We start from the raw sequence: 24,143 nt of genomic DNA on the forward strand, positions 1-24,143 counted from the left end.
TTGCTTGACATAATCCATCAACACAGTCCCAACAGTATATAAACTGGTATAAACATCACTTTCACTGGGGAAAGAAGTCCATGAAACCGGATCAGCTTTGTTTACTAAAAATGTGTCCAAGGCAGTTGAAGTTCCCATATTCACACTGCCAGCTGTGCAAATAAATAAATATATAAACAGAAGGGAGATGTCAGCACACGTTTCCACTGCTTTATATCCTTGATATGGACACTACTGCAGAGTTCTACAGTATATGGAGTGCTGTGTGTATTGTGTCATGCCTCGAAGAGACTAGTAGCTGAAGCAGGTATTTAACAAGCATGAAAAACACAACACAGTGGCCCAAGACCCGCAAATAACAGAAAACACCCCTATACTGGATTAAGCATAATTACCCTGGATTACAATGAAAGCAAGTCTAGATTATGTTGTCCTCGTGGATAAGGGAAACAGGGGAAAACATCAGGAAGCCTCGCAGGTGTTAATGCACATTCACAGTGTGTTAAGTAGCACTGACATAAAACGAAAGCAATGGAATAAGTGTTCTTTGAAACTAAATGTCAAATCCATGTCCTGTGTTAACTTTCTGCTTTAAATCTGCCTGCTGTCCCTGGTCTTCAACCACATGCTTACTGGGTGAACAACAAGGAAGCACTCAGTCCCAGTGTATGACCTTTAAAAATCACGAAAACGTCCCTGCAAATACTGATGTGAACACAACCAGAAAGGTGCTTCTGGCTATAATCATATAATCATATGATCGATGCCTGGTGGCATTTGTCCAGTGGGCACAGCAAGGTACATGTGTCTGCAGCTAGAGAGGGGAAAAGTCACACAAAATAACTCGTTAGGACACATCCACACACCCCGGAAGACAAAAAGGAGCTTTTATTCTCATCATTCATCATCTTCACAAGATCACAGCAAGAAAACTAGCATCATCATTACAGAGACTAATGATAAATTAAAGAGACTAAGGTTAATGGAGTTCATACACTACCTGGTATGTGATGCAGCACCTCCCTAAAAACGACGTTACGATGTCATGCATACTTTGTCAGGAAGGCGCATGTCACGATATTCAAACTCCTCCCACTGCTTCTGCCACAAGAGGCCACACATGCGCACGAATATATCCCACAGCATCAAGCACAGACACGTGAACATAAACACGATATGACAGGTGATTAAGGTGAACCGTTTATCTAGCAAACAAAACAAATGCGCCAAAATCAATATTTAGAGATTGAAGTGAGTCCAGATTGAAGAGCATTTCTGTGTAATCTCCTCTGCGTCCTCTGGATATTAAGCCCTGTTAGGAGAGTCAGTAGCAATGAACCCATCATACTGACGATATTTCACTCACTGATGAATTGTTGATAAGACAAGAGAAGATATGAGCACACCACTGGTGCTGTAAGTATTCAACTCCTCTACACTACTCTACTGCAAAAAGCCTCAAACCGTACTATGATCTCACTGCTGTGCATTGTGCGAGCTCGTTATTTACCACTCAAAACTTGAAACAGCTCCGAGAGCCATCAGTGTGTGTCCTTAATGTCCACTCAGCTGATAGCTGGACATTAGATATGGTAGGATGTGGTGGGTTTTAACATAAACGTATGTTTAGGAGACCAGATACAGAATAAGTAATGGATTACAAATGCATAACGAATGGACCATTGATAGCCTAATGGAGACCTTTATCTATCCATTACAAGCGTCCCATCTCTACTGTGGGCCCAGAAGAGAAGGAAGAGGAAGGAGAGTATTGTCCCTCTGTGTGATGGAGACACACTAGAGCGCTCGAGTATCCTTTTACTTTTAGTATTCTCTTCAAATAATACTCCCAGTGGCCTGAATTTTTAGATTCTCCCCTTTTCCCTTTCAAATGGGAAAATAACCCATCCAGCAATCCAGAAACACAGGACTGCTTTAACCGTTGCCAGGACGATGAAGGGAGGGACTGCTCAGCTTGCTAATCTAATCTTCTAATTAGGACCTTCTAATTAGAGCATGCTGTCATTTGGTGCAAGGGCAGTTGAATCAGAAGAGCCTTGGTGCTATCACTGGCCAGGTGGGTTTCAGCCTCCTGTGCCAGGTGCAGCCCCAGAAAGAGCTCGTTTCCAGCTCTCTGTACTTCTCAGAGCGTTCTCTTAGCATATCAGGATAGAGACAATGCAGACAAAACCTACAGAAAATGAGAAAACAGACAGACCAAAAAAGAGGACAAAAGATAAGATGACAGAAAATCAGAACAGGCAACACTCTGCGATGTCAGAGAGAATGTGAATAAAATCGTCCTGAGATCGCTCACCAGAGGATTTAGAAAACGGAAAACAATGTGAACAAACCCAGGGTTGTGAAAAAAACGAGAAAAAAAACCGAGTGTGTGCTGCTGTGTTCAGGCAGTCAGCAGATCCCTCGGAATAAAAGTGGATGGTAATGAGAGGCGTTAAGAGGGAGACCTGAAACAATCACACAGCACTATGATGTCATAGACACTGCCCAGTCACCCTGGAGACAACGGCCCTCTGCTGTGATCTTCTCAATGATGTCATCTCACCGGATTGGGCCACCGCCATCGGGCTGAGAGGTTCAAGGTGGGGGGCCAAGCTGCTCTCTGGTTCCTTCCACCACGGCCCAGTTTATTTAAGTCATGACCCTGCGGTTCCATCCTCTTGTAGGAGTTTATTTGTGAGAATAAATCAATTCTGGCTTAATACTAAAGAGCAGTAAGTCTGTATTTTACCTAATATGGCTGCTTTACTGGGAAATCCTCCATTTCACATTCGATTTGAGTTTGGACGTTAACAGACAGGATGACAAACTGATTTGGTTGAATTGGGGCAGCGACAAAAGTATGTCAATAAAGTGGGTAATTCTGCACTGACTGCCTCTCGGGCTGAAGTGGCCCAGACCTAAACACATCAGCTGCATCACAAATCTATATTCCAATTTGTAGGGTGTGATAACCACAAAATAAAAGAATTTTAAATGTAAAAATATTATGTTAATAGTTTTAGTTTATACTTGAAATGGGACATGCACATGTGGTCGTACTCCAAATCTCAGCCTGTGGAGTCCTTAAGGTTCCAAGGTGCCCCAAGGACACAAAAAAACATGTTGCAGTTTGGACACTGACAGAGAATTATGTAAAATGCAGTCAAGCTGAAAGCAGACATGAAACACCCTTTCCTTCCTAAATGAACAAACAGGGAGTTGATTCTCTGGAAGGGGCATACATTATCAAAGAAAGTTACCCATGATGCTGAAAAGTTACCATACTGAATCGTTATATAAGAGCAAGAAATTGTATTTTTAGCAAACTAAATCCAATAAATGTTTAATTAGCTTAACAGCCCTCTGAAGCAGCCATACTGAATTCATTGAAAACACTTTACATTCAAAAATAGCTCGCTAATACCTCAAGGAAAAAAGCGCATAGATTTAACTCCTCGAGAAGTGCACTTTAGATGTGGGGAGCCACTTTGGGATTCAGCTATGGCTGGTGGCTGCGTGTCAGCTGGTGTGAGACTTCAGGCTCGGCCGTCGTGGGTGTGACAGGCGGCAGTGAAGCAGCAATCCCACCGGCCCCCGCCGTCACCATCACCAACACCCCCATCCTACCCCCCCTCCGGCACCACGAATGCCCCCACCACCCCGCGGGCCCCCACCACCACCTCCACCTCCACCTCCCCCGACGCCCTTTCCCCTCACGTCTCCCTGCTCAGTGGAGCCTGAACCGCCGCGTGGCCACGCTCTCGGGACGCGGCCGGTCTCGCCACGTGGCCATAAGGCAGCGCAGCTTGAGCGCGGGGCGGTGCGATGTCGCACCACATCGGAATGCTTGGCATCGGTTGGCGGCCTTGCCCCTCCGTCACATCTCACAGCTCCGGCAACAGAAGTGCATATTTAAGAAAAAAAAAACGTTGAGACTCCTCTTTGCTTCGAGGTCATTCCGATCATGCGGCAAGCGTACCAAGTATGACTTGAGCCTCCCAGAACACCGAGGAGGGCCATCTGTCTCTGGCTAAAATAAACGTCTGCCTGTAGCACAGAATTCAAGAGAGGCACTTATGGGCACTTTTACGTACGGCTCGGAGGTGATAACACTGCAAGGAGAGCGAAGAGGAGGGAGATACGTGGGAATTGCTTCTGCAGGAACATTTCAATGCTAATGGCTTTGACATTAACGTCTGTCCCTCTGCCAAAGTCCAAGCTAAATAAATCAAATAACAATACAAAGTAAAGTCAAGTAAGGCATCTGAAAAAAACTCTTAAATCTTGAGAAACTTTAAATTACTGATGTTTGGAAAATGTATTATGATGAAAAATATTTGCCTGAATCATAAACCAATTAGTGTGAATTGTTACGTAAAAGACGATTATTATGTACTTGGTATTTATCTACTAAAAGTTTATGTATTCAGTAGACACAAAATCATTTGATTACATTGTATAGCATATTTAGAACATTTCATAGAAATTTCATAGGTTTTCTGAGTGTGATAGGAAAGAAACCTTGAGTCAAAATTCAAAATTCAAATCTGGAATCCTGTGCAATAGTCTCTGCCCTTTTTGTTGACCAATTCCACCGATAAACAACATAACAGTTCTGTTCAATTGTTTTTACTTATTAATGTTGATTGTGTCAAATTCATTATGGGCCGATGGTGAAATAGTTCAATATTATAATTAGTGCACTGATGTTCTTTCAATAATCTCTCACTACAAGCCTCTCTTCAAGAAATATTACTGAAACCTATTTAAGTTTCATTATTACATTTTCTCATTCTTTTCACAGAATCTCACTGTACTTTCTGTTTGTCTTAACCATGTCCGAAAATGTGAAATGTAACCATGTATGAAAATGTGGTGTTGACAGGGGAAGAGCAAATCTTTAAAAATTAATTGGAAAAACAAACAACCAAACAACATGGATATTAAGAAAAACAAATCAAATCTGGGGACCAGAGAGACCTTGAGCCCACGTTAGCATCCCGACAACGTTTCTCTCCCAAGGGGGTGAGAATTATTATTACTTTGTGTGTTCCTTTTCTTACAACTGTTTACGCCCTGTCACTCAATAACTGAAACATTCCCTGTTTTCAAACTCTCTCATTTGGCTACTCAAGTACTCACTGTTTCCAAACTCTCCCATTCAATTACTCAATCATTGTTTCCAAACTCTCCCATTCAATTACTCAATCACTGTTTTCAAACTCCCCAATTCATTTACTCAGTCAGTAAACGTCTAAATGTCTGGGTGATCTGTAGCATGTCTCCTTTGCCTGTCCTGAAACAGGCCTACACTGCCAAGATGTTGTCCATTTGGTCATGCTTAGGCATTCGAGACCATATATATTATTCTAGAGGAATCGTGTGGTGCTGCTTGTTACAAACATTCCTCATCCAATTACTCACACACTATTTTCAACCCCCTTTTAATTCAGTTACTCAATCGCTGCTTTCACATTGCATTTCCCAATTACTCACTCACAGTGTTTTCCAACTCCTCGTGTAAATGTGCTACTTTGTTTTTTGGAGTGTGTGCGTGTGTGTGTCGTTGTAATTATGTGCAAGGTGTTATGTGGAGTTTGTAAGTGTGCTGTTGCTGTAACTATCGGTAAAGGTGTTTTGTAGAGTTTTTAAAGCCGAATTTGGTTGGGATTAGTTGTAGGTGTGAGGTGGGCTAATGTAATTATCACTCGCATTCCTAATGTGATTTTAGGCCTAAATCTGCCATGTCAGTCACTTTTGCAAAGTGCATCCATCCTATATTATAATAGGCCTTTTACCTACTATAAAATGAATGGAAAAAAATTACCCAGGCTATTTAATCCCGTTCGAATTGCCATGTCAGTAAATATTCCAGCATATTTTGTGGAAAATATGTTTTCACGCTAGTTCTCAAGCATTCGAGGAAACCATTACATGAGCTTGGCTTTACCAAAGAAGCAAAACTTCTGATAGAATAACACACATATTCCTTTATGCATGTATGTTAAAACCCAAATTATAAACAATTTTATTAAACACCAATGTATGTAGGTGATAAACTTGAGACTAAATGCAAAATTTTCATCTTCATGGTCGCTTTATAGATGTTTAATACAGAAGTAACGTTTTGTGGTCGTGACCACCAAAAGCTGCATATTACACATGGAGTTTTGCACGTGTGACAGCAATTCATAAATGGAGAAGCCACTCCCATCCTATTCCATGTGGACTGACCATATTACAGATGTCCTATGGTAAAATTACATCACCCCACCTCCTCATGTGAAACTAATCCTGTCTGTATAGGGCTTAAGTGTGTTGCTGTTGCAATTACATGTAAGATGTTCTGTGGAATGTGTTTTTGTTGTAGTTATGTGCAGTGTGTTATTTTGCTCTGATTATGTGTTCTGTGAAGTGCCTTATTTTGTTGTTTTTTTATTATGTTTTCTGTGCAGTGTGTTATTTTGTTGTGATTACATGTTCTGTGCAGTGTGTTATTTTGTTGTGATTACATGTTCTGTGCAGTGTGTTATTTTGTTGTGATTACATGTTCTGTGCAGTGTGTTATTTTGCTGTGATTATGTATTCTGTGAAGTGTATACATTTGTGTACAGAGCTATATGAGATGTTGAGGGGCACATGATAAATTACAGAGAAGTGTGACACCAGAGATTGTACAGTATCACACCCACTCAGTCCAGAAACCCACACTGCCCAGAGGTTGGTCCTGCCCAGAGGTTGGTCCTGCCCAGCCACTCACACCATGTGTATTACTCTACAGGAATCCTGCTTTTCACATTTCCCCACACAAATCCAGTCAAAATGTCACATCTATTTTTGAACCAAATCAATTTCTTCAGGTACTGCACAAAGATCTAATCGTAACTCGCAAGGAGGACATGGAGATCTTGGCTTTGGTCTCTAGTTTCTAAAGGTTTCGTCCCCTCATTACTCCAGTTATGAAATCAAGTGTATTGCATAAAGGTTGCAGCACAACCCAATCATCTACATGACTGTTCTAAACTGACCTCAGTGTATGGAATAAACTCGACTAATGGGATCTGACTTATATTTAGCAACTAAAGCAGACATAGCCTAGCAGCCTAACCTTTACTCTCAAAATAACCTATTTAGCCCGATGACAAACTGTAGGAGTTTCTATTCATTCCTCTTTGAACATCTGTGCTGTTTGTGCTGGTGACCAAACAAGCAATCAAGACACTTATAAAACAAATATTCATATAGGTCTTAAAGGTCTTAGTTTGGATTATTTGCTTAAAGTTAAACTGTAAATGAAAGAAATAAGTAACTAAAGTGAAATTATTTAGTTAATTAAAGTACAATGATTAGAAAACCTATCAAGCAGTCCAACATATCTTAAAGCTGTTCATGGAAAAGTACCAGGTCTAACTGTTTATGAAAGGAAAGATGGGAAATTAAATATAAACAAAATATGAACAAGTTTTATTCTAAAAACAAGGTAGAAAGTAGCCTCCATGTTCTGCGGTGTGGTTTAATAGGAGGTATTCCTGAAGACGCAGCTGAAATACCCATCCTCATTATGGGCCCGGCTGTGTCTACTACACATAAATCTCTGGCTCCACCTAAGACCTCCAGGAAGGCGTCACCCCACCCTTCTGTTTTTGGAGCCAACTTTAGGACTAAAGGTCTAAAACTGCACTAGGCTCGATCCCTCTGCCCAGGCTGAACATGGTGAACGTGCCATCACACACCCAGGTAACACCTGCCATACAAGAGGACTTTTCAACTCGTGGCCAACAGCCCATGTGCTTACTGGGCACATTAAGGTCAGGGTTGTGCACTGCACTGTATCTGTCCCCTACTGCTGTGGTGTTGAGACGAGAGGTCAGCTAGCGGAGGCCTGGGTGGGGGGGCTGTCTCCTCTTCCTGTCCCCCGGCCGCACACACAGCCCCTACTTCCTGTGCCTCCAACAAACACGGAAAAGTGGAGCAGCCGCCTGTCAGAAGGTCGCGGGCAACCACTTCCCCTCAGAGCGAGGCCTGCAGACAAGCAGACCCAAACAGAGACGTGCTATGGGGCAAATAAGAGAGACGGAGAGAGCGAAATATAAATACAAATGTCTCGAAAAAGAAAAAAAACGCGAACAAATACAAATCTCCTCAGGAAAGCGGCGACATCCAAAAATGCTTCAGCGTTGTGGCAATTGTCGGAGGCGCGTACTTTTTCGTTTTTGCGATCCGTCTGCGGTGTTTTCACCCACCATGTTGGCACTGACCTGCTGCTCACACACTTCATGTTCCAGTTCGGAGCGCCGCGCGAACAATAGGAGCATGAGGTCATGACAACGCCAGGCTCCACCGAGTACCTCCTTATCTCCTCACACGCAGGCTTCTGACACACTGGGCAAAGAACACAAGAGAGATGTGACAGCTGAATTATATGAAACATTAAAGCAACAATTTTCTCTGAAGCGCCACTGATTCACTGACGGCACTTGAACTTAAAATTGCTGGGCGTCTGCTGTCAACCAAAAAGGAAAAGCAAGGAGATATAAAAAAAAGTACTTTATAAACCATTTTAAGAGGATAAATGACTTGGAAGGCCAATGGATGCCATCAGCCTGTTACACATAGACTGGCACCGCAGGAGGCCAGTGGGAGGGGTGTCTGGGGATGGCAGAACCTTTGTTTTTTCATAATACCAGAAGTTATAGTCTGTGTATGATCGAAAGAAATAAGAAGAAAAACACAGACTCACTCCCACATATTCACCCACTCCATCGTGAGAAAATATGATATGGTATAGTGTTAAAATCAAGGGAGGACGGGTGGATGCAGATCCTCATATCATGTCCTTGTCCGTGTCCTTTCTCTGGCTGGACACACGTCCTGGATGAGTCCTCTGCCTTTCTCGACAGGACGTTTTATAAATCCACTCCAGCTGCAAACCAGTTGGAGCACAAAACTATGTTCGCATTAGGCTGACCGAATCTTAAAGAGTTCTACTTGTGTCTAAACACTTAATAGTATTTTTAGAAGAGTTTTTTGGTGCAGTCCATCACATGACTGACTAACTTAAGTTTAGCACAAAAATATTTGTGTAAAAATAGCATATTCAACTTGGTGTATTTAAAAGGCTTCATTATCGCTTTTTTATCTCTCTGACACTATTTCTTGTTCAAACTAAGTTTATTTCGTTGTTGTTGTTTTTTTTGGGGGGGGGGACGGGACGGGACAGTTTGAAATATAGAATTCAAATACCATTATACTATGCCCTTAAATGCAGATTTTTATTGGAATCAATTATAAAATCAGACTGAACTTCAACCAAGCAGCTACTTCCTCTATGTAATCACAGTCAAGAAGCAATTAACTGTTCTGAAACTACAAAATGGTGATTCGTATGCCCAAGATGAAGTGGGTCAAGCAACTGGTCCTTGGTAGGGCAAATTCTTGATAGGGGAAATAATTTGCACTGAGGAAACTGTAAGCAAAGTAATTTTAAATAGATAAACACACTCTTTTAGAAACAGGCATTTGGTAATTTAGCTATGCACAGGCTAAACGCTATTTCAGCATTTCAAAATAAGGTTTCTTTATTTTCCCTCCTTTTTCCCCATTTCTATTCCTTTTTCACAAGAGGAGATTACCACTCAAATCCAGCCCCCTCAAATTCATCTTTCATAGGAGACTATTCAACAGCTATGTTGAAGAGGGCCATTTCCATGACAACAGGAACAGATTAGGTGGGGGTGGTGAGGTTGGGAGGGGTTACCAAGCGCGATTGTGAAGGCCCTTGATTGGGAAAAGCACTTAAAGATTTCTGAGGAGAGAGTGTAGGGGCGAGTGGCTTAGGGAGAACACGGGCTGTCCTGGAGAACAAAGGATCACACTGGAAAAGCAGAGCGTGTGAAATTCATGGGCAAATTTCAGGATATGACTAAAATTTTTGCCATTCAACTGTAAGCCTTTCGGATTTGACTGGATGAATCTGAAAAAAAGATTACTCAGTGAAAACGAAAACGTGAAAACGGTTTGAAAATTTCAGATTTCCATTCATTTCTGGCTTTTCACCTGAATTCTTCCATAGTATATGCCAGTAACATGACAGAGGCTCATGAATAAACTAATGAGTTCACACTTCTGAGGCCTCCATGTTAACTACCCTCCCTATTAGTGCATCCATTCATTGAGTATATAGATGTGGAAATGTCACTGTCAATGGCAACACACACACACACACACACACACACACACACACACACACACACACACACACACACACACACACACACACACACACACACACACACACACACACACACACACACACACACACACAGCCTGTGACCCCTGGATGACATACCAAAAAGTGACAGACTTCTCATAAGCAACGGGAGAAGCTATACTCTTCTGCACTGTAGCACTGAAGCCAAGAAGCATCTCCACTGCACACTAACAATGTGAGTGTAGAGCCATGTACCCAAATGTCTGGCGTTCCTTTAACAAGGCATACTGACTAGGACCTGAAAGTCCTGCATGTACTAGTCATATAGTCTATACAGGCTAAATACTCTCAATACCACTGTACAATTCCTGTTCTGCTAAAAAAATCTTACCCAAGCTCATAAATCTGCCCTCACAATGATATTTAACAGCTATAAACAGATCAAAAAACAAACGCTTAAAGCTCTGGGCATAGTGAAAGCTAAACGGAGTGTGTGTAGCAAACCCTCAAAGAAAGAGGAATAAGGAATAGACTACTCAACGAGATAAGCATATCAACCATTCAAAGGGAAGGCACATCAAACACTAAATGGACTTGGCATAGTCTGTATTTTATGATTGGCAGGTCTATAAAAGCAATGGGCAAGGTTAGTGTGAGCCAGACAGACTGAAGTATGCCACTACGCACTCTGGATCGTCCATTTGGAGTCTGCAATTTTCAGAAACAAAATGCTTTAACCATAAACAAAGCATATTTCAGGCTGCCTTGTAAAGCTGTATGTCAACATTCCAGGGTGCTGAGTCAAAGCTGTGGAGACAAGGTGTCTTGGGAAGAACTGTGACCTTGACAGAGACAAAGGATGTTTCTCAATACCAACAACATAGAGAAGGGACAGCTGGAACATCCCGGTGGCGCCTAATGATGATGTAATCCCCCAGCAGGCCATGCAGCTGGGCCGAGCAGAGAAGCTGCAGTGGATAAACCTTTGACTCAGTGAAGAATTAATAGGACAGGTGCACAGGGTTAGAGGAGCCAGCAAATTTACACTGACGCAAAAGTTAATGTCCGCCCTTTCTGAACGGGCTTAGTCTATAAAGAGCAATTCCAGAAATACTGTATCTGAAGAGCTCCACTGACACCAGTAATGCTGCTACGTGAAGAGCTACATTTTAAGGCCTACTACTGTCATCATCCAGCAAAAAGCACCACCAGCTCATTGTCCCGGGTGACCATCTGAGTTTGCAGCTATTTCTGTAAGAAAAACACTGCTAATGTAGAAGAGCTTCACATTGAATGTCCCCTATGTGGCAATAGCTGCATTATCCACAAACCTCACGGGCCTCGTGACTTAATACGGTTCCGAGTGCCCCGTGGAAAGAAAGATGATAGAAACAGAAGCTAACAAAGAGCAGGGGGACAGGCGGTGACCGGAGAATGACTACTGATGCGGCCCCGTTCGTCTGACCTTGCTGAAAGACGGTTCAAATAATTGACTGATGCAGTATTAACTCCGGGGGGTTTCTTAGGAAACAGCTCTTTCAGCTCTTGCTGAAATCAAACAGCTTTTAAATCGTTTAAATTTACCAATGGGCTATTTGGCTATTACATCTATTACAAATATATCTCAAAGTAACAGTCCTCATGGAATGTGCTACAAGAACAGATGCAAGAAGACACACTTGTTTTCATGCCATCTAACATGGATGTCTTGATGGACATCCATGACATCAATGAGCATGAAATCATTATCATGATCTAGGACTAATGATGAAAACTAAAAATCATTTTAAAAGTCTCATAGCACAAAATATTAGGCCTATATGACACCATAAAATAGTAAAACCAAGCATATCTAGGAGGCAACGTGCCCCTTTCCCAGGAATTGTAGCTCCTGATCACAAAAAAAAGCAATTCTGCTTCTCTGATTAATGCGAAATGGGATTTAAGGCTGAATCCATTGAGGAGGAATAAAAGCATGTGGGCTCTTTTCACAGATGCCATTACAGTGAAAATCAGCAAATTGCTGCAATCAGTTGTTGTAGAGAGCTGCTGCATCACAAGAGGTTCACTACAGTCACGAGGCCTTTGTTTTATCTGTGGGGATTGATGCAGACACAGCAGGTGACATGCAGGTACAAGGCCTTTGTTTTATCTCTGTGGATTTATGAGTAGTGGGCAGCAAACTTCACAACACTGAGAAGAAGCTAAACACCCATTACTTTACTGCTCTGCCACTAATTACAGTTTACCTCTTAGGCAGAGCCAGGGTGAAATGGAGTCATCTAGGATAAAACGAGGTATCTTATCTACACAGGGCTTTAGATTATTCATCTAGTCCATTAATGCAAGCTTGAAATGGATCCTTCTGGAATCTGATATAAATAAAGATTAGCCTACCCTAGACACTAAACCAGGCAAACAAATCCTGAATCTCAACTGAACTTCTTCTAAACTCTTATGAAACAGAGAAGTGTCTCAAAATTCTCCAGCATTTTTGTCCATCTCCTTATCCAGAAACAGCTGAGAGGAATGCACAAATCAAACATTCCTGCTAGTATTCTGGTGCTGGGCCTTCCATTTGCTCAAAGTCACAACATATTGGAGCTCCACTCCGTTCTGCCTTATCTCCATAGAACAGATGCGACGGCTTCTTTCTAATTCCCCCCCTGCACAGGACAAGCGGCATGTCGTCATATGTCAGGTCTGATTTCACAGCACAGCCGTCAGGCAAAGCCTCTTAGGGCTCGGAAATGAACCCGCAATGGTGGATGTGATTAAATAACCACCAGCATTTATTTGGGGGGGGGGGGGGGGGGGGGGGGGGGGGGGGGGGAATGAACAGCATTTGATTTCATAATATCACTGCAGCCATATTTCATTAAAGTTGTGGTGGAGCTGAACAACAACTTTGGAAATGGATGGATATGGTGATTCGAGCTGCCATGATATACTGGACCAGGACAGACGGGTAGATGGAGGACTGTCAATACCAGCCATGAGCAAATCAGAGTTCTCCGACCAACAAAATTCATAACGCAAAGCAAGGGACGAGTTTGGGAGATCTGAACAGGAACAATTTTGTTGGGCTATTCCGTTTCGTAAGGATGCAGCAACAGGCTACATGTGTATCAGACACGTTACAAGCAAGACTGCTCCCTCCCGGCTTGGGGCTGTGCACAAGAGAGCTGCAGAGGGAGCATGTCTCCCTATGAACTGGAAATGATGTGTATTATACATGTTTATCATGATACTGAGACTCTGAGTAGCGGCTATTGTAATTGTTGGTACTTTCTATGTTGTTGTGTAACTTACTCTTTCTCTGTGCACATGACAATAACATTAAAGAAAATCTAAAATGGTACTACTTAGGATTCAAGATTAATATTCTATTAACTCATAAACATATTTGGTTTAATTTACTGACAATGCACTAGGCTTTCTATATAGTATTTATTATACCTCCAGAACGTGGTGCTGGTGGTACTGAGATACCGAACCATTTATTGTCAAAGGCGCCACTGAACTACAGTAATCTGGTTAAAAAAAACATCAGGTGTCGCGAGCAGACCGGCCTGGCTTAAATAAACGGCGCTATCTAAAGTTTCTGTAAATATACAACCTACTATCTAGCAGTTGTGCTAACTAACTAACTAATATCGCCGTGTAGTTAGCGAACACAACGACCTACCTGTACTGTAGGACCACCAAGCAAACATCAGTACAGAAACAGGTGACGAGTTAGAAAACGACAGTTAGCTTGTAGCTAGTTAGCTTGTAGCTAGTTCTGTAGGCTGTTTCGAGCCCATCTGGGGAAGTCACCTAACTTGGCATGTATGTAACTACAAGACCGAAGATATTTGGCTAAGCAAGCTACGAATATTTTCTTACTGTTTTAAAGATGTAAACTCGCCAGAAGACGGGGATCCTATACTGTGCAATGGAAGGTTTTTTACCCAAGACAGCGTTAGCTACCTATGTGATTTCTATAAGCTAGTTAGCTAACCCACCGGTTATCTAACTAGATGTTTACTTATCCAACCTCATGCAAAGTTTAGCCTGCAATTTGACTCCGCTCATATGTAATCCATAATAAAAAGTATTTAAGTGCCAGAGAAGAATATTTGTATAAATGTTAAAGTTGAGTTGAACATTGGAGTTATTAAATGTTACTTTTAAGTACTTAAGTACTTTTAAGAGTTAATATAGCGTAGCTATTAAAATGACAATAATAAAGGTTCATGGAATTGATCATTTTTGTTCCCTGAAGCCCATAAAGCTTGGTAAGTTGCCAGTTAGGCTTATAATAAGCAAAAAAAGTGCTAAATAATAAGAGATTTCCATAAACAATTTAAATATGTTAATATATTAAAAATACAATTTTTTGTCTGTAGAGAATGGTATGGCCATCAGCATCACCCCTCCCCTTTGTTCAGGCTGTTTGCTCATCTAATGGTACTGAGTCTGTGGTGCCCTTGGACCTGAAGCATAGAGCTATTTTAGATGAGACAATCTGTCTTTTGTTGTGCATGTTGCATTAAACAGAGAAAAAGCCCGAGGCACAGAAGAATCCTGAGCATCAGCTCAGTGAAAGGGCTGTCTTATGATGTGGAACAGAACTGATGAGCCCATAGATTGCAGAGAATTGTAGCCATATTTAACCATTCTCCACCAGCTTCCCTCTTGTTTGATGTAATGCACAATGTCACTCTTGTTTTATATGTGGAAAAAGAACCAAAAAAAAGCTGTTAAGAAACATTTCTCTTTTTTACGCATTTTATTACCACGGCTTAATTCATCACTGTCAATTCTGATTTGGTTTGCTTATAAGAGTCATTGTTTAAAATATGTTTAAAACAGGAAAGCATCAAAAGGTTATGCGATTGTCACTGCCACCTTTTGTTTTATGTTCAATTCTAACCCATAAACTGTGCCATCAGTTTGCATAATCTGTGTTCTCATCCAGATTCAGAAGCATGAGTGGGAGAAACCGTTCCTGCGCTTCAGCCAGCCAGGTGTGCCGTGCCTCGTCCTTCGCCAGACAACCACCCCGCGTGCTGATTGTGGATGTGTCGCCGCCCTGGTGGTCAGAGACCAATTCTGTCCTGTGTGAAGCGCTCGATAACTTTCTCTCTCTGGCAAGCAGCTTGGATGGTCCCAGTAGGGTCCCACTGCTGAGTCTCTACGCAGTGAACGCACAGCAGGAGTGTCTGCTGCCGTTTGTGGTGAGAAAAAAGAGAAAACTCAGGTGTTGTGGTGTGGACTTGTTTGGTGGGCATACAGGTGCTGTATATTTGACTACCGATACTGTCGCTCACACTCGAAATTTCATCTTTCCTCATTAAAACATACCGAATCCCGTACAGTTTACTTATTCAGCCTGCTTCTCTTCATCCATCAGCTCTGTCGTCTGCTTTCCTTTCATGTCGCAGCAAGTGAAGGGGAATTTGGTGCGACTGCACTCGTGTGTGGTGGAGTTGCGGTCCCTGCCTGTGGAGGGCTGCGTCCGCCCTCGGCCCGACGTCCTCAGACAGGCGGTGCTCGACAGCCTGCTTCAGTACAAACACTACACACGGCACACGGCACCGGGGACCGCCCCGAGCAGCGGCGCGGTCGAAGTGAGGACCCGACTCTTTCACCTTCCCTATAAGTGGGTGATGGGTGTTTGTTGTGGTGTGCTCTGCAGGTCCAGGCCTGTCAGGCTAGGCCGCTGATGGATCAGTAGATGTTGTGTTTTGTCAGAGAGTGTGTCCTTTGCCTCGCATCTCCAGTGCTTTCATTATGCACTTCGGCGGAACCTCACATCGGCCTGAATGAGAAGAGACCCGGTCGCACCGGACCTTTTCAGGACGCTCGCATTCATATTCAAATCCCCTGCCGGAGCGACCCCGAGCCTTTTTAACCCCTGTTATCAATCATTAATGAAGCTATCAACATCCTGACAGAAACCACATGGCCTGTTTGTGGCCTCTCTGCTCTCCACAGTCCCCGTCTGAAACCAGTGCTAATCGTCCCCTCGCAGGAAGCAGTGGAGTGGACGACTGCATTTAATTCGATTATACTTGTTTTTTTCAAGGCCTAAAATAGGATTAATGTTACATTTGAGCCCACTGCCTCTCTAGAATTAGACAGCTGCAGGAGAGCATGGAGAGACTAACTCAGACAAAGATTCTTCTGTGTTAGAGGGAGAGCTTTCTGAAGCTGTGAAACATAATGTGGCCATACGCGAGGCAGAGCTGGTGATCATCATCTGTTTTCCTCAGTGATTATGATATTAATAGATCATTTCAGAGTGTTTTGAACCGTTTGAACGCAATATTAGTATGAAAACTGCAAGATATTTCTGGCGATTGACAGGAAAAAGAGCACAGCATTAAAAACTACTGTTAACTGCTTAAATTTTAGTTCAAAAATTACGTTTTTTTTTTATCAGTAATAAGCCATTTTGCATGAACTGTGCTGAATTATCAGAACAGAAATATAAATGTGTCATCAGTAATTATGAACTGCTAGGTTGTGTGAAGGCCACAGTCGTGTAGTGAGGAGTGTGTAACTGGCTGCAGGTGACCGTGTTGAGCAGTCAGCCGGGCAGAGCTGTGCTCAGGCAGCTGGAGCAGGGCCTGAAGGACTCGGACCTGGTCGGGCTGCGCAGGCTGGTGGTGGTCCATATCGCCGTGGAGCAGAACCTTCCGGAACAAGAGCTGAGCCTTGAGCAGTGTTCTTCAGAGGGTGTGGCCGAGCCTGAAGGTAAGCATGGACCTGATTGCCTCTTTCCATGCCTCTTTCCTCTGGCTTTTGTAGGCCCCTGAGTAAAGAGCTGTCTCTTGAAGAAAAAAATTAAAAGTCTGTAGCTGTTTTGTGCACTTATTGTGCAGAATACAGTATCTTCAAGGGTGTATATTTGCTCGAGACTCCCCAACACAAGTCAAATGAGAACAAGCGTCTGATTAGCTTGGCTCCTGTCTCCACATGGTCTCCAGTCGGAGGTCTAATCCCTCACTTGTTTTCTACATGTTTACTTTAATTAAGGTTTTATGGTTAGCGGTCTCAGGCTCTAGCTCTACCACAGACTAACAGGAGGTTCCCATGGAAAAAATAAATAAAAACAAAAAATTTACAGCACGCTTCAACTCAGAAAGAGGAGTGAATCGTTCGTATGTGTGACTTGGCAGGCAGCGATCAAGTGGGCCAAAGGACGCCTTAACACACTGATACTCATCACCGAATGATAGGAACTTTGGAACAGAAAATTGAAACAATACGTCTCCCCTGTGATTAAATAAATACCACTGAACAACCAATGTTAGCAGCCACAAGTACCAACACATACCTGTTGAGGTTTACGGACAGACACCAATAGTTATAGGCACATTGATGATGGCACAATAAAGCTGAGAAGAATACCACCTGTTTTTGATTGGATAAGTCGCGTCTAATTCTGAAACTTGGGTGGCACAAATGAGCCTGGCTATACTTCATTAGTGTGATAGTACAGGAATGTTAATTGGAATGTTAAACCAGAGTGTGGGTTAGTGCGTCCGGCTTGGAAACACGTGTGTCTCAACCAGCCTTCACCACTTTCTCCCTTAGTTCCTATATTTGTGTTAGTACAGGGAGCATGTGTACTGGGTGGAGTGTTGCTCAGTTTCCTCTCTGGAGCAAAAGTGGAGCGCAACGTCTCCGTCTGGCTGGCCCTCTCTCCCAGTCTCGTAGGAGCCTGACCCTTGAAACGTCAGGCAGCTGGAAATTGCATAACAGCAGATAAAAAAGACATTAGCAACTTCGAGGAATTCTGTCATCGCAGCACACGCAGGGAAAAGCAAAAACCCACCAGGGTGAAAAACACAGCTCTAACGCGGTAAAACGCTTTCTCCCATTAACACAAGCAGGCAGAGTGACTGAGGTCACTGATTTTAAGAGCATAGTCCAGCATAGCATATCCACATTCTGAGAGGACAGTTACATAAGGCTCATTTATCTGAAGATGGGCCCAGTATGGTCCTTCAGCCACAGCTGGGTGATTCATCTGCCTGCCTCGCTGTGAGCCAGCTGAACTGCTTCAAGCAGCCAAGGCTGTGTAGTGTGGCTTAATGAAGTTGATACCGGCTGTTGTGTTGCTAGAGGACACACCAGACTCTCATGGTATCTCTGCTACGGTCATGCACACATGCACACATACTCGTCCACACGCGCGGTGATAGATCCAGCGTGACCTCCGCTGCTCCGGCCCACTATCGGTGCGTCCAGGCCGGCAGGGCGCCCAGCGTCTCTCCTTCCCACACATCCTGTTTTTTTGGCTTTCAGCAGGCGTAAGCATTGAGGACCTCGTGAGCAGCGGGGTGAAAGGAGCAGTGTGAGTGTGTGCGTGCGCACAGCAGAACTGATACAGGGAGTGTGTGCCTGTGTGTGAGACTGAGTGAATAGTTTTCTTGGAACAGTATTCAAATGCTACCCTCTGTAGTTTTGAGTCTGTGCACGTGCACAGATTAAGTCTTCAGGCATCGAAACTGTGGATGATCCTGAATTAAAGTTAAAATTAAAGGACAACAACCTGGTCATCATATCCAGCGACAGGTGCAGTATCCAAACCCATGAGTTCATCTGAGGTTAACTGCCTTTCACTCCTTATATGCCACAAATCTTTGTCATCCTATGAAGCTACATTACAAACTCTCATGTTGTCTATATAATGCAGTGTCATGCATGTCTACCTGGGATATAATCTCTGAGAATAAATTATTGATTCTGCAGTCTCTCTGGAATATTAGACCCTTAAGCTATAAAGAGTAAGTTCAACGGCCCACTCAAAAGACTAATTTCATGGCATCATTGTCAAATAAATATTCTATGAGCATATTTCTTTATAATTCACCTGCATGGTCGCTGCACAGAGATCTGACCTCTGACATTCAGATTGCTTATATAGCAGTTCTAAATGTATAATGCATAAAACGTAAAGTGCTCATGGGACCTAAAAAAAAGTTTTAGAAATGCTAAGATCTTAAACCAGCTGTTACTCATGACTGATCACAGCACAGTAGTAAGTCAAGGGGGGAATGATCCATTTATTACCCGTTTATGACCCCACCGTGTGCCATTATCACGCATCATCGTGTGGAAATGTTCATTAGTTCAGATTGTCTGTTAGTAGACTGAACTTTGGGTGTGATGCAGTTCCACTCCACTATCAGTCCAGTAACTTAGATGACTGAAAATGTGGATTTTATATGTAAATATTTATTTTGGATCAGCTTTCCAAATCAGGATTGTTTGCAGGAGATTTATGCTGTATGCTGTATGTAGCCCTGTATGCTGTAAGTAGCCCTGTATATTGTAAGTAGCGCTGTATTCTGTGAGTAGTGATGTATGTTGTAAGTAGCGCTGTATTCTGTGAGTAGTGATGTATGTTGTAAGTAGCGCTGTATTCTGTATGTAGCGCTGTATGTTGTAAGTAGTGCTGTATGCTGTAAGTAGTGCTGTATGCTGTATGTAGTGCTGTATGTTGTAAGTAGCGCTGTATTCTGTGAGTAGTGCTGTATGTTGTAAGTAGTGCTGTATGTTGTAAGTAGCGCTGTATTCTGTGAGTAGCGCTGTATGTTGTAAGTAGTGCTGTATGTTGTAAGTAGCGCTGTATTCTGTGAGTAGTGCTGTATGTTGTAAGTAGTGCTGTATGTTGTAAGTAGCGCTGTATTCTGTGAGTAGCGCTGTATGTTGTAAGTAGTGCTGTATGTTGTAAGTAGCGCTGTATTCTGTGAGTAGCGCTGTATGTTGTAAGTAGTGCTGTATGCTGTAAGTAGCGCTGTATTCTGTATGTACCACTGTATGCTGTAAGTAGCAGTACTTTCACAGCACTGTGTTTTCTCATGGTGGTGAAGGCAATGCTACTGCTCCTCTGTGTGCCATGCCATGACAACAGGGGTTTCAAAAGCTGACATTTCTTTGCTTAGACTGAGAAAGTGACAGTGGCGTGTAGCACATCACAAGTTTCCCTCTGACAAGTCAATACAAGGCCACCCAGTCTAGACTGGCTGTCTTTCAGCTTCTCCATCTGCCCCTGTCTGTGTCTCAGAGGCAATAACTCCGGCTTTTGCACTTGCAGGGGTGGCAGATTTAGTGTTATGGTTGCTGAGAGCCTCTGGGTACAAGAAGGACTTGCCCTCCACCCGTGCCCCATTACTTCCTTTATCTCAGGCCCAGTGGCATTGCCATGGTGATGGTTGGATGTCATGTTCAAGGCAACATGCTTGTGTGAAGAGCAGGGCCAGTGTTAATGACTTGGACTGGTGCTGGATAAGATAACGCCCATGTGGGTGAAGGGAGTATCTCGCTAGGCGTCAGCGAGCTGGAGGATACGTAAACAGGTTTCAAGATTAGTCAGCTCACTGGTTTGCCTTGGAAATGACATAGGCACACTGATAAGGTCTGTATTTCTAGACTGTTGCTGAAAAAGCAGTTCTGCTGTTTGTGTGCGCATGTCTATGTCTGTGTGTCACCTGTTGCCAATCTCTGAACTGCAGTCAAATTCCAGTTTCAGTTTTAATTCGGTTTATTTTGTATCCATTTGTGCAGACGTCCATGTCTTTCAGGCCAGAAGGAACCAAACACTATAAATTTGGATATTTTTTCTCATTTATTATTCCCTGCTCATGCTGTAAAAGCCAAAGATGAGAAGGTTGCAATCATTCACGGAATAAACATCCTTCTGCTGATGGCTGGCCAGCATGCATTTTTCCTTCAACAGACTGAGCATGATTAATCTGTCTATGGAGGTGCAGTCTGCTGTCTCGTGAAGCTCACGGAGCTACAGGGGAGAAGGTGATGGATAGCATGTGTCTCCTCCCCTCGCCTCCTTCCCCTGCTCCCTGTTGCACCAGCACCTGGCCATCATCTCGCTGGAGAGAGTCGAGTTTGACCAGTTGCGGAGTGTATCGACGTTTTTTTTTTTTTTTTTGCATAATCTCTTCGGGTGGTCTCGGGTAAACATGGCACCTCTCGTACGCTTCATCAAGTATCCAGATATCCATGAAAGATGTTTGCTTATCTTTTAATGAGGCAAGTGGTTGTCTCATCTTATTAAAAGATAACACGGCTTATTATGTTCTTACTATTGGAGACTGAAAGGGAGTCTCATCAGATTCTGGCCCGTGTGGGTAGGTTGTTTTCTAGAACAGTGGTGATTATCACAATGTATGGATTATCACTGTATAGAAGCTGCTTAGACTATGATATCCTTAACATACTCCAAAAGTGCACAACCACTGCTATCAAAACGGGTCATAGAAGGATAAGACCATAGTAGGTAATTGTTTTTTGTTCTTAAAGCAAATGTGGTAGGCCTAAACCCAAATGAATTTATGCATATGGGCACCAGATCATATTTTTGACTGTTATTCACCACGGCATTACACCGAAAGCTTCACCCCTAATCCTTGACATCAAAAGCAAACCTAATTAATGAGCCCCCGAATGAATCAGCTAAGTGGTGCTCCTGTGGTGAAATCAATAAGCAAATAGATCTGATTCAAGGAGGCCAAGATCCACAATGGAGGACCAGGGAAGGAGGGAGAGGGAGGGAGGGAGGGAGCCAAAATAAAGGAAAGGAAGGAGGAGAGGAGCCCTAAGGAGCGGCAGGTGGAAACGGAGAGCTCTCTCTCTCCAGCTGGACAAAGACTGGGAGTCAGAGAGAAGAGCGTCAGAGGAGACGGAGAGAAAGGGAAGAGAAGAGAAAACATTTGGCAGACAGAAAGAGCAGAAGGGAAGGAGGGTGTCCAGAGCGGAGCGGCGTGAAAGAGAAGCACGGACACAGAGGGAAAGAGCTTGGGGCAGACTGCTCTGGGGCGGGGTGGGGGCAGTGGGGGGGTGTAAGGGGGGGTAAATTGGAGGGAGGGCTGGGGACCGCCTCCAGCACGCAATAAAAGGAAACAGTATGTGGCAAGGAGGAGAATATCAGAAAATGTCGCTCACCCCAGGAGAGGCTAAGGAACAAAGCCACACCACAAACCCCTGTTCACTCACTTGGAGCGGTGCAGCAGATTAACCAACATGATTCATCACCATAAGCCGCTCTCTCAGTAGACCTTTAGCACACTCAGGCAGGGACTTGTCTCTGTATACTGATCCAGGATCAGGTTTTTTCTATCCAAATCCTAACTTTAAGTGCTAGGATTGAAAGTATAAGACACTTCAGTCAAAATGGGCAACTTCACGGAGGCTCTAATATCGTATTCACAGAGAGGCAAAGAAGCACCTTCATACTCGGTGCGTGAAAATGACTTCATGCTTCACAGGCCCTTCCCAAACATTGCTGCTGCTATACGATAAAAGGTTACTGGTGTAAACCGAAAGTCTAATATAAAGTAGCATAAAATAATCCATATCAGATTCAGTTACGGCCACACATAAAATGTCTAGATACATTTGAATATCCGTGCATCTTGTGTGAACATATAAGGACAAGTGCAATAGAAGCTTTGTTTGCCCCACAGGTCAAAGAGTTGTTCTCTGCATCCATAACGCACGCTACTAAACGCAGTTAAAGAGGCAGTGGATGTGATACACAAACACAGAGCATGTGCACAACTCTTCCCTCCGCAGTGCCTTATCTCTTGGCCGTAGGCTTGGATAAACATATTCTCCATTTTGAAGACCACATGATTCTATGGCTCTTTCTTTCTCTCCGATTTCTCTATCTCCGTCTCTCTCTGATGTGCTTTCCTAAACTAGGCCTTTGAAATGAGATTACAGATGAAGAGTCAGATTAATGTGTTTGTGTATTTTGTGCGTTTTTGTGTGTGTGTAGGCTGTAAGTGGCGTGCTGGCCTGTCCCACGCACAGTTACACCATCACTCACTGTGTTGTTCTCATGAGGATGTGGCCTTGAATGGTGCTGTTTGCAGGGAGTTAACAGGAGCTCTTTCTCTCTCTGTTTGTCTGCTATCTCTTTTCTCTTACTTCCTTTACCAACAATGACGAAATACAGAGCAAATTTAGGATATTGCTGTTTGATATTGAACTTTAATGATGAGGGTAAAGATGTGAGAGCTTATGGAATACAGGTTTTTTAGTCTGCCATTGTTCACGTATTCCCCGCCCTGGGTTTGTATGTCTTCTGCTGATTAAACTTTATAACACCAAACCTTCATGGGTCAAAGGTGCATGTTCATCTCTATATAAGGATGCTCCTTCATATATCCACCCCATAATGGATGGGATCATTGCCTAGGCTGCATTCGAGATGCCCGCAAGCAGTTCAGGACACAGGCCCGTGTTCTGAGGATGGAAAAGATCATGTAAATGTCACAGCTGTTATGGTACTGATGCTAGCAAAAACTCTCAGTGTACAAGTCGTTGCCTGTCGTTATTTTGCTAATAAGACAGATTTGTATTTACGTTCATCAGGCGGTGAGTAATGCCCCCTCTCAGATTGTCTCTCTTATAGCTCCTTCCCCCGTAGCTGAATTTGGCCTTTTCTGTACGTTTGTGTTTAATGGCTTTGCCATCATACATCCAGTTTCTGCTGCATAAAGGAAGCTGTCATATTACATACGCTATCGTGCTCAATCTCATTGTCTTTAAGTCAGGGAGAAAAGCCATCTAAAGCAGGTAACCCTTATTGTGCTGGTTGTGCATTTACCTCGGATGAAACATGAGATGTAGGACTAATTACTACCGGAGAGCAGTGAGTCCTAATGACTCTGTAGTCATTAGATGAGCAATACACGTCAAGCCAAACTTTCCGATCTGTCAGTGACTGCAAAAAGATCAATTTCCCCCATTAGCTTCCGTCAAGAGAAGACGGAGGTTCACACAGACAGCTAATACGATTGTCTTTCCGCGACCTCTGATCTGTGTCTCCACTTAAAGAGAGAAAGAGAGAGGAACAGCTCAAGAGAAGGGCTGAAAGAGATGCTGAGTGATGGAGAGAAAGTCTAAG

At 43.2% G+C, this 24,143-nt stretch overlaps 1 protein-coding gene and 1 long non-coding RNA gene across 6 annotated transcripts in view; one reads left to right on the forward strand and one right to left on the reverse strand.

Annotated features, from left to right (window-relative positions):
- Window positions 1-5,881: 5,881 nt before the first annotated feature.
- Window positions 5,882-14,441, reverse strand: LOC143488549 (uncharacterized). Of its 2 annotated transcripts, none has more exons than XR_013124435.1 (3): window positions 13,902-14,441; window positions 8,262-8,385; window positions 5,882-8,056 (listed from the first exon to the last, which is right to left on the reverse strand). It is a non-coding gene; the product is annotated as an uncharacterized LOC143488549 (long non-coding RNA). The 2 variants fall into 2 exon arrangements; XR_013124434.1 differs by having other exon boundaries at window positions 14,102-14,438.
- m1ap (meiosis 1 associated protein) overlaps window positions 13,738-24,143 on the forward strand; it is an 18,487-nt gene continuing 8,081 nt past the window's right edge. For 2 of the 4 annotated variants that reach the window (XM_076987323.1, XM_076987325.1), the window contains exons 1-4: window positions 13,738-14,044; window positions 15,177-15,435; window positions 15,643-15,828; window positions 16,774-16,957. In XM_076987323.1, coding sequence (XP_076843438.1) covers window positions 15,187-15,435; window positions 15,643-15,828; window positions 16,774-16,957 — 619 coding nt within the window. In that variant the 5' untranslated portion in view covers window positions 13,738-14,044; window positions 15,177-15,186. Of the gene's footprint in view, window positions 14,045-14,397; window positions 14,494-15,176; window positions 15,436-15,642; window positions 15,829-16,773; window positions 16,958-24,143 lie in introns of those variants that run through there. The other 2 variants (XM_076987324.1, XM_076987326.1) reach the window with 2 other exon arrangements.

This window comes from Brachyhypopomus gauderio, unplaced genomic scaffold (assembly GCF_052324685.1).
Source record: "Brachyhypopomus gauderio isolate BG-103 unplaced genomic scaffold, BGAUD_0.2 sc52, whole genome shotgun sequence".
Taxonomy (NCBI): Eukaryota; Metazoa; Chordata; class Actinopteri; order Gymnotiformes; family Hypopomidae; genus Brachyhypopomus; species Brachyhypopomus gauderio.